Genomic DNA, 10,738 nt, shown 5'->3' on the forward strand with positions numbered 1-10,738 from the left:
AAATAGATATCCTTAATGCCAACTTCTGCACTGTAATTTGTCACTGATCACAAGAATTATGGCGTTGAAATTATTTTACTATATTGTAAAGCATCATTCACATAGTTCATATAGCTTAAACATCCTTCACTTCCATATTATTATTATTTTTCTAACATCACTGAAACCAAAAAATTATTTCATGTATGTATTTTAAGAAATAACAGACAAGGACTGTTTAAATGTCATTTTGTTTGTACAACATGTATTTTAAATCTTTTTTGCATAAAAATGGTTGAAAACAATACTTGATGACAACAGAGCATTTCAGAATATCTAACATGGATAAAGGAAACAGTAGTAGTGTGAAATACACAAACAAATCATAAAAAAGTATTCCTGATAGCACACTCGGTCATTAGAATACCAACTGAAATGGCTTGGTCGCTTGAGGGTTAAAAAAATCCTGGGTTGCTATGCCTGGTAAAGCTAATCGTCTTTCTGCTTTAAAATGAAGGTGAAGCTGCTCAAGTAACAGATGCAGATGTAACTTCAGATTTGTCCTTAGGAAAAAACAAAACATGAAAAAACAAATAATTGTTCTATCTGCAAATGTTCAAAGCTTGAAAAGCATCCCCTACTGCACATTTTCTGTTGAGCTAATGAGCAACAACGAGAATATGTTTTAGGCAACACAGATTGAAGGTTTGCTTTAGTGACTAGCAAACAAACAGTGTGTTTGAGGAAAGAAAATCCTTCTGTCTGCTTTGAGATTCTGCATCAATTCTTTACGGTACATTTACTCTGCAGCGCCTGTTTTACTTTGGTTTTTAGTCTGTTAGCATGTTTCTGCAGCTCCCTTTATTCTGACTTTTACAAGTCCTGCTAAAATCTGTGTTCAACAGCACACCCTCGTCATCTTTATGCGTCCTCACTGATGGTTAAATCACAAAACTGAAACTTGAAAACACATCGACACCCTATAATGTGACGGCATTTTGTTGTGAGGATTGGATAACAATTCTTGGTTTCTCCAGTCTCAGTTTGTTATGTATTCATGTTTTTAAGTCAATCTAAAATGTTTCAGTTGTGAACGGTGCCATGTACCGTACCACTACAGGGGCACTAAAAGGTGTTTGTGGGGTCCACTGTACCTCCATTTGATCATAAATGACCTGTTGATACTTGATTAATATGACTCAGCAACAATGTAATCACCAGCTAAATGCATTAAACAACCTTCCACATCTTTTCTTGAACTAACGTTTGTATTTCTGGAAACTTTATGTTGTTGTGAACTAAAACTGACATTCTAATAAAACTGGTGAGTCAACACGAATGCTGGTTTGAATCTAGCTGAGCACTTTTTTACTCTCATCAGCCACTGCTGCTGGACAATCATCAGTTATTCCAGTATAATGATGACATTAAGATTCCGACTAAAAGCGGATTTATTACGTCCTTTAGGATTCTGTTTGTCACAAGCCCAACATCCTTTGTATTCAAGACTTTTCTAAATGGCATTTTTTTTTAAATCTTAAGCTTAGTTTATTTGTCTGTCTTGGTTTTCCCAGTGACTGCATATTATTTACATGTATGTTTCTCCTGTTATCGAAAGTCAAGATCTGACCTCATGTATGCTGTTGAATTTAGAGTGAAAATTGGTTGACAGATGGAAATACATGCTTACCATTCCAGTGTTTTAACACTACACTCACAAGTTGCCACTCACTGCTTAAAAATACCTTCCATTGCATCAAATGCCACAATAACTCAAGCACAATATACAATACATCTGTAGGCTGCCCATTGTTTTTTTTCTTCATCATCTCTAGTTACATGACACAGTAAGGCTCTCGTGGCAGATGAGGTTTAGTCCTGCAGCAGGCTGGTAGGTGGGAAAGGAGCCCTTTCTTCAAGTCTTTATTAAGGAAGAAGCAGACGATAGGATTGACCCCTGCTTGGGCAAAACTCATCCACACAGTGGTGGAGAGGTACCGGTGTGGTATTGTGCAAGCCTTGACAAACACCCTCCAGTAGCAAGCTACTATGTAGGGAGACCAGAGCACCAGGAACAGTAATGTGATCACATAGAACATCCTGCCAAGCTGCTTCTCTGCTTTAAACTCCTCCATGCCTAAGAGTCGCCGGTTCTGGTTGTGCAAGTTTTGCCGTATTCCCAGCAGAGTGGGTGGCATCGGGCCCCTACCAAAACCCGCAATCCAGTTAGCAGCTGCTTGGCCTGTAGCTCCTGGCCCATGAAAGGTCCAATTCTGACTGATAGCTGGCACCATCTGGACTGGCTTCATCTTGCGGTGCTTGTACTCAAAGAGAAGTAACTTCATGTAGACGACATGTGTGGCTAGAATGAGTACAGCAAGCATTAGCATGAAGCCCAGTGTGTCATTAGCCTTGAAGTAGCGATGCTCAAAAATGCACTGGTCCTCCTCACGAATGAATTTATAGGTGCCCACATCAAAAACAGGCGGGAATGCCATTGCCACAGATAGCGTCCATACCATGCACACTACCGCCACACATGTCCAGAATGTCATGCGCTTCGAGTAAAAACGGTGGTGTGCAATGGCCATGTAGCGTGTTACACTGATGCAGAAGAGCATGAAGGCAGCATGGAAGCAGAAGAGCACTGCCATGAAGGCTACCACCTTGCAGCTGAGCACACTGTAGGTCCACGCTGAGCCATTTTTTATAGACACCAGCACAAAGGGGAAGCAGATAGCTGAGCGAATGCTGTCTGCCAGGCACAGATCCAGGAGGAAATAGTAAGGTGCCTTATGCAGAGCCTGGTCCCGGAGTACAAGCAGAGAAACCACCAAGTTCCCCACCAGACTAATGCATATGATCAGCCCAAGTAGCACCAGTTTAATATACGTAGAGATAACGGAGGATGAACTGTCTGCTACCATGCCTTCTGCAGTAGCCACCACTGCTGCCATTGGCCCCACAGGCCCTTCACTGCTCTCATTTCCATTTGCCATCCCAAATGCCCCCCCACCCATAACACCTTTTTTTTGGACAACAAAGTCACCACTCCACCACCACCTCCCCACATTGCTCCATTTCGAGCAAAGTCCCTTCGTTGTTGTGACCTCTCCTCTTGCCTCTTAATCCTCACACGGGTCCTGAAAACAACCAGAGGAGATCAAGAATTAGGCGTTTGATGGCTCTTCATCAGAAATTAAAAATCATTTCAGTCACTCATGTATTACTAGCACAGATTAAAAGGACAAAACAACACATGGCTTCTTTTTCTCTAACGCAGAAACCGCATTTTTGGTGGCAACGTCAAAAACATACTTAAAACATAATTCAGAAATGTTCAACATGACTTCGCCCGGAGTTTTCACGTGTTAGTCTACAAATGAGTACTGAAAATCATGACGATTGGGCCATTTCATATATAATCAACCAAATTTGAGGAATAAAATCTCACCTGACCCCTTAAGAGTCAATTTTAAAAAAAATATTTTTTTAATTTAAGAATTGAAGTGAAATCCCCTCCCTTTTATTCCTTTTACTGAATTTTAGTGGCAAATATTTGCTGTGACACTTGTTTAATTTTTTGGTTAAATTTTAGGTACATGACACTGAACACAAGGTGTGAAAAATCATTTTAAAAACGATAATAACAGTTATGAAACAAACCAGTGCTAGCTGGATTGGGACATGTAAAACTAATTGAATTGAAATAAAAATATACATAATATCTTTATCAGTTTGGTCAAATTTCACAACCTTTATTTTTGACTAGGGATAACTAAACACTGTGAATAAGCTGTATTTATATTTTAACATCTACACTGAAATTCTGAAAAAGATCTACTACTAAACACTAAAGAGAAACATGATCAAATAATAAAAAGCAATAAAACTACTCAGAGTGTACAGGCTTATACTAACTCTGATCGTCACAGTGTCTTCATACTTCTGATACCCTGTGTGATGTTCAGCCCTATAAAGTTTATGTTATTATCTTCTGCAATTAGGAAACTAACTATAATAATGAAAATGAAAAGGTGAAAAAGCGGAACAAAATATTGTCTAAGGATTCAGAGAATCTGGACAAATGTCTGTAATCATCAGACCCTCGGGCAGCACTGTATTAAAAACAGACATCACTCTATCGTGGACATCACTGTGCTCAGGAACACTGCCAGAAATCACAGTCTATGAGCACAGGTTGCTGTGGTATCCACAAATGCAGGTTAAAGCTTCGCCATGCAAAGAAGTCACATGTGAATAGGCTACAGAAATGCTGTTGCCTTCTTTATGCAAAAGGACAGAGGCAATGTGGAAAACTGTTCCTGGGTTCTTGCTGGAAAACATGGACCCTGGGTTAAAAAGGAGAGAGACCATCCACCTTATCAGTGTTCATGTTTAAAAGCCTGGATCTCTCATGGTTTGGTCGTGATCTAGTGGCTATAGAAGAGGGGACCATCTTTGCAGCCATTCCCAAACTCTCTGTGAATGGTACTCATGGCCATTGATCAGTGGTCTTTCATCAATGGTCATGACAATTTGCACATTATTGATCAAGAAACTGACCTCACAGCCCATTGTTCGCCAGTGGTGCTACTTTCAGCCATTATGTACTCTTTGTAAGGTTGCGGAAACCTGCAGTCAGCTGAGGCTGGATGAGTGATGAAAGGTTTCTCACATTGAAAACGCTATGTCCAGATGAACAGAATCAACTTTTGGGGGTTTTAAGCATAATCTTAAGGTCACGGTATAGAGGCATACATGCCAACCCTCCCGATTTTCCGGGAGAATCCCAAATTTCAGTGCCCCTCCCGAAAATCTCCTGGAGCCACCATTCTCCCGAATTTCTCATGAATTTCCACCCGGACAACAAAACTGAAAAACCATATCCCAGACTGGCCCAGCCAATTCCAGTTTCCAACAATGGCTACTACTACTGCAGCTACTTAGTTTTAATATTACTCTTATTACTCTTTCTGGGTTGCAAAATAAACTTTTAACATATTTTCAGACTTTAAACTTCAAATATCTGAGCCGGGGAAATCAGCAAATTCCCAGCACATCGTTTTCAATTTTTTTCGTGGGGCGGCATCACGGGCATTGGCAAAAAAAAAAAAAAAAAAAAAAAAGATCGTGCTCATGCTGCCCCGACGCCAGCCAGCGCATATTGGGAATGGCATAGGCACCGATCGGTTTTCTATTGCCCATTTGCTGGGAGTAAGGGTGCCCTTCGTTTGCGAGGTGCGCCTGCTGCTTGCGGCGCAGAAAGGAGAGGGCGGGGTGGCGGGGGATTCACTGACCGGCTGGAGCAGCGTCTAATAACCAACTCGCAAAATAAAACAAAATAAAAACAAACCAACAAACACGAAAACACCAGACATCATGATACAGACTTATAATTTGCACCGATGTTTTTTTGAAATTCTATACACGAAAAGTGAGCGCGAGAGCCCTCGGTGCACCTGCTTGCTGCTGAAGTCAAAGTAAACTTTATTGTCATCTCCGCTACAGTACAGTATACAGGGAGTGCAGAATTATTAGGCAAATGAGTATTTTGTCCACATCATCCTCTTCATGCATGCTGTCTTACTCCAAGCTGTATAGGCTTGAAAGCCTACTACCAATTAAGCATATTAGGTGATGTGCATCTCTGTAATGAGAAGGGGTGTGGTCTAATGACATCAACACCCTATATCAGGTGTGCATAATTATTAGGCAACGTCCTTTCCTTTGGTAAAATGGGTCAAAAGAAGGACTTGACAGGCTCAGAAAAGTCAAAAATAGTGAGATATCTTGCAGAGGGATGCAGCAGTCTCAAAATTGCAAAGCTTCTGAAGCGTGATCATCGAACAATCAAGCGTTTCATTCAAAATAGTCAACAGGGTCGCAAGAAGCGTGTGGAAAAACCAAGGTGCAAAATAACTGCCCATGAACTGAGAAAAGTCAAGCGTGCAGCTGCCAAGATGCCACTTGCCACCAGTTTGGCCATATTTCAGAGCTGCAACATCACTGGAGTGCCCAAAAGCACAAGGTGTGCAATACTCAGAGACGTGGCCAAGGTAAGAAAGGCTGAAAGACGACCACCACTGAACAAGACACACAAACTGAAACGTCAAGACTGGGCCAAGAAATATCTCAAGACTGATTTTTCTAAGGTTTTATGGACTGATGAAATGAGAGTGAGTCTTGATGGGCCAGATGGATGGGCCCGTGGCTGGATTGGTAAAGGGCAGAGAGCTCCAGTCCGACTCAGACGCCAGCAAGGTGGAGGTGGAGTACTGGTTTGGGCTGGTATCATCAAAGATGAGCTTGTGGGGCCTTTTCGGGTTGAGGATGGAGTCAAGCTCAACTCCCAGTCCTACTGCCAGTTTCTGGAAGACACCTTCTTCAAGCAGTGGTACAGGAAGAAGTCTGCATCCTTCAAGTAAAACATGATTTTCATGCAGGACAATGCTCCATCACACGCGTCCAAGTACTCCACAGCGTGGCTGGCAAGAAAGGGTATAAAAGAAGAAAAACTAATGACATGGCCACCTTGTTCACCTGATCTGAACCCCATTGAGAACCTGCGGTCCATCATCAAATGTGAGATTTACAAGGAGGGAAAACAGTACACCTCTCTGAACAGTGTCTGGGAGGCTGTGGTTGCTGCTGCACGCAATGTTGATGGTGAACAGATCAAAACACTGACAGAATCCATGGATGGCAGGCTTTTGAGTGTCCTTGCAAAGAAAGGTGGCTATATTGGTCGCTGATTTGTTTTTGTTTTGTTTTTGAATGTCAGAAATGTATATTTGTGAATGTGGAGATGTTATATTGGTGTCACTGGTAAAAATAAATAATTGAAATGGGTATATATTTGTTTTTTGTTAAGTTGCCTAATAATTATGCACAGTAATAGTCACCTGCACACACAGATATCCCCCTAAAATAGCTAAAACTAAAAACAAACTAAAAACTACTTCCAAAAACATTCAGCTTTGATATTAATGAGTTTTTTGGGTTCATTGAGAACATGGTTGTTGTTCAATAATAAAATTATTCCTCAAAAATACAACTTGCCTAATAATTCTGCACTCCCTGTATAGAGAGACGAGACGACGAGGCTCCAGTTACAACAGTGCAAGTAAACAAACAATATATATAAGAAGAGTAAGAAAATAAATATACACTTTAGGACTAGGGGTAAAGGGATCAATAACAATTTCAAATTTACAGTTTGTTGATTTAAAGTCTCACACACAACCCGTCGAAAGGGGAGGGGCCGGCTGCTTCCAAATAGAGCACATTTCATTTATAATGTTGTAAATCCAAGCCCATTATGTATTCATGATTTGAATCCTGGGCTGTGTGAAATCTCAGAAATGCACCTTAGACAAAGTGAATCTGTGAACTAAGGTGTAGGTGTGTTAGATTATGTTGTGGTGATCCTCGGGTTGAGGGATGGCTGTTCATACTAGAGTGCAAAATTAAAACCAATGGAAGATGGACAAGAAAAGTTCAAAGCCATCAGGTCCTCAGTTTAGAAAAAAGAGAAAAGAAGAGGAAGAGAAACGAGAAAAAGATACAGGTAAGCAGATGTGTCATTGGATAATGGCAGGTCATGTATCCTGAAACAATCAGAATAAGAATACTTTATTAATCCCTAAGGAAATTATGTGTGTTACAGTTGCTCCAAGAAGAAATGGTAAAAATAGCAACAGTAACAGACTTAACTCCAAACAATACATTATGTTACAGATTTTAATATTAATTAGTCATTGTCAATTGTTGATTTGTCCTGTTCTCATTGTATTACGAATTATCATGGCTGTTTTGTAGCCGTTTGCATACTATGCATACTCTCTCTGTCTTTATATGTGTGTGTGTACAACAGTTTTATGTTAATGTACAATCCTTAATATGTTTTGTCTGTGTGTGTGTGTGTGTGTGTGGGTGGGGTGGGGGGGCCCAGGGCGCCAAACAGGCTAGGACCACCACTGCTCTGGAGGGTTCTTCCGGGGTTTCACACAGCTGAATAAATGTCAAACAGTAAACAGGGCCGAGTACAATAACCTCAGTTTGATGAGAAGAAGAGTAAGAGAAGAACACTGAACAAGAATGGCATCCATACCACGGCTGCAAGAAAAAAAGCTTTGTTCTCAAAAAGAACAGTGCTACCACGACCACACGGAAAGAAGACCAGAACACTCTTAAATACAGTTTTGTGGATATGTCAAACTAAAATATCACTTTGTGGTTTAAATGATAACTCTTCAATGCAGAGAAACCAGAGCACTGCATTACAGTGGTGACTTAATTTCAGCACATTTTATTTCTGCTTCGGGAAGGCTAACCGTCATTGATGACACTACATTTAAACTTGTATTAGCAAATTCAATCCCAAACCCACTTTGTAAAAACAAAACATCCCGACACTTCAAACTTTAGCTTTGTTCAAGACTATATCAAAAAGTGAAAAAGCAATGCTGCTCTTCCCTGTTTATTTGGTAGAAGAGGATTAGAGCAGAGTTTCAAATCCCTGGCTTCACTAAGTGGCAGGAATAACTGTTCCTTATGAGTTTAACTGTTTAACTGGATGTTTCTAATTTAGCACTGAGATGACAGTTTAAAACAGCAATTTGACAACCATCGGAAAACACACATTACCGAAGGAATTCTCTTGCTGACGTTTTAGGATTTATGTTGAAGTTAATTTGATAGGATTTACAAAAATACAGAGCTAAGAGCACACTGTCAACACGAATTGAAGCCCTGCTAAGCCACAGGCTGGGAGCTGTGGTGAATTCTGTGAGAGAGGCTGTGCATCTTAAAGGAGGGGCTTTGTCAAGCTGAAAGTTGGTTGGCGGCGGAGGGCAGAGTCACTGTCAGGAACTGGGTAGCAACAGCAACCCAGTACCTCTAGCTTTACATCGGTGGGAGGAGGCGACAAAGCTCACTGGATGAGATGTACATTGTTGGTTTCTGACAGCTGCACCCAGCATCAGGCTTCCCTACATGGAGTCTACAGGTCTATTGAGGACATGGGGGCCACCGGGTGCTACAGTCCAGCCTTAAGGAGGGTGGCTGTCTCAAAACCTGAAACAGTGTTGTCTATATGCCCCCAGGAGTTTGTTCTGTGTTCTGTGAATGGCCCAAACATCAAATGATACTAAATAAGTTGGCAGTCCCAGTGCTGATCAAGGTTGTATAGCTGCTGGAAATCCTGTATTATTTATCATCAACATCATTTATGCTGCTCTGAGGCATGCTTCAACATTCTGATTTGTTCTACATTCAGAGGCCCTCATTTGGTGCTCACCCTGTAGAGGCTGGGGCAGACAAAGGGCAACAGTCTTAGCAAGCTACAATTGTCTGGGCCTAGAGGATGCTAGAAAAATGCCAGCAAGAGCTTACTGCACTCAGATAAATATACAGGCACACAGAAGCAGAAAGTGTGACATTTTGTGTAGGCAATATTAAATGGCAGTCATACTGAGCTCCTTACCTGCCGTGGGTTGCTTGTCCAGACGTCTGTTGCAGTCTACATGAAATACGGTGATGCACCTGGCTTCTAGCCTAAAAACAGAAGCATAGGTAACGTTGCCGGTGGACCAAATCTGTATTAAAAAAAAAGTGTTGCACACTACCTTTAAAAATCAAAAGGTTTAAAGAAGCAAAAGCAGCTTTCCTCTTTTTTCTTGTGCATGTCATATCTCGGTGCTTTTCACACAACCTGTGCCGGTGGCCAGTAAGCGCCTAGTCCCATTCACAGCACACAGTGTGTACGCCGCCATTCAAACACTTTATGATGCGTATGCTGTCAACTCGTATCTCCTGTTTATATGTTAGAAATCTGAGGCAGTAATATCCTGTAAAAGCAGCCGTAAAGCCATGTTTGGTAGGGGCTGTCAGACAGCAACAGACGCCCTGTGGATCCTCTGCTTCTTGCGGTCGTCGGAAACCTTGACGATTCCTCGCTGCACTTCCGTGCGCAGTATTCCAGTCAAGTCGGAGGAAACCTCCCGTGTGTTGTTCATGAAATCCTTTAGCATGTCGAAGCAATGCAGGGCTTCTGCTTAGAAAAAATTGGTTAGCTTGCTAACGTGCTGAGGCCAGACAGCTCCAGGCTGCGCGATGACACGGATACCAGTCCTCATTGTGTCCCGCAGCCTGTCAGTACCCAGGCATGATAAACAGGAGCATACGTGGGATTACAGCATAGATGGAAATATCTCCGGCCGTGAACTGGCAGATGGAAATGCAGTATGCAAAGGACAGCTTCTGTGGGCCCAGCTTCGGTAATGAGCACCAAAACAGGCAACTCCTCCTGGTATCAGTGATTTTAATCCCGTTAGTTCCACGGACAGGGCCGATCTGAAGCACGGGGATGAGGGCACCCTTCCCCCCATTGTATTTAAACTAACATCATATGAGTGCTACTTTTCATCTGTAAAGAGTAAAAATGAATAAATGCATTTTTTCACAATTAATCTAAAGAAAACGACACACTAAATCAAATCCTTTTGATGAAGCTTAAAATTGACATGAAATCTCATGTATTTTTACAATATACCGTAATTGCAGATCGTATCTTATTATGATTCCACATAGCAGAGTAGCACTTAATAAAGTAATGGCGTCACTTCTATTAATAATCTCATAATAGTGTCATAATGATGCTCCAATATAACATTACTACATTTAAATTTGCAATGTTTGTCCTTAAAATATTTAAAATGAAAAATCTACTGTAAGAACAAGATTGCTCTTCCTGCAG

The 10,738-nt window shown here is 41.3% G+C and overlaps 1 protein-coding gene across 2 annotated transcripts; it reads right to left on the reverse strand.

Moving 5' to 3' along the window:
- Window positions 1-224: 224 nt before the first annotated feature.
- gpr173 (G protein-coupled receptor 173) lies at window positions 225-10,329 on the reverse strand. 2 transcript variants are annotated; one of them, XM_004570922.2, is made up of 3 exons: window positions 9,609-10,329; window positions 9,467-9,537; window positions 225-3,122 (listed from the first exon to the last, which is right to left on the reverse strand). In XM_004570922.2, the coding sequence occupies exon 3, from the start codon at window positions 2,997-2,999 to the stop codon at window positions 1,815-1,817; it is 1,185 nt and encodes a 394-aa protein (XP_004570979.1). In that variant the 5' UTR covers window positions 3,000-3,122; window positions 9,467-9,537; window positions 9,609-10,329; the 3' UTR covers window positions 225-1,814. The 2 variants fall into 2 exon arrangements, with proteins under 2 accessions (XP_004570979.1, XP_076734160.1); XM_076878045.1 differs by having other exon boundaries at window positions 9,467-10,329.
- Between the last annotated feature and the right edge of the window lie 409 nt (window positions 10,330-10,738).

Source organism: Maylandia zebra, linkage group LG20 (genome assembly GCF_041146795.1).
Source record: "Maylandia zebra isolate NMK-2024a linkage group LG20, Mzebra_GT3a, whole genome shotgun sequence".
In the NCBI taxonomy this organism is placed as follows: Eukaryota; Metazoa; Chordata; class Actinopteri; order Cichliformes; family Cichlidae; genus Maylandia; species Maylandia zebra.

Excerpts from the sequence above, each read along its gene's own strand:
- gpr173 (XM_004570922.2), bottom strand. The coding sequence starts at position 2,999 with ATGGGTGGGGGGGCATTTGGGATGGCAAATGGAAATGAGAGCAGTGAA.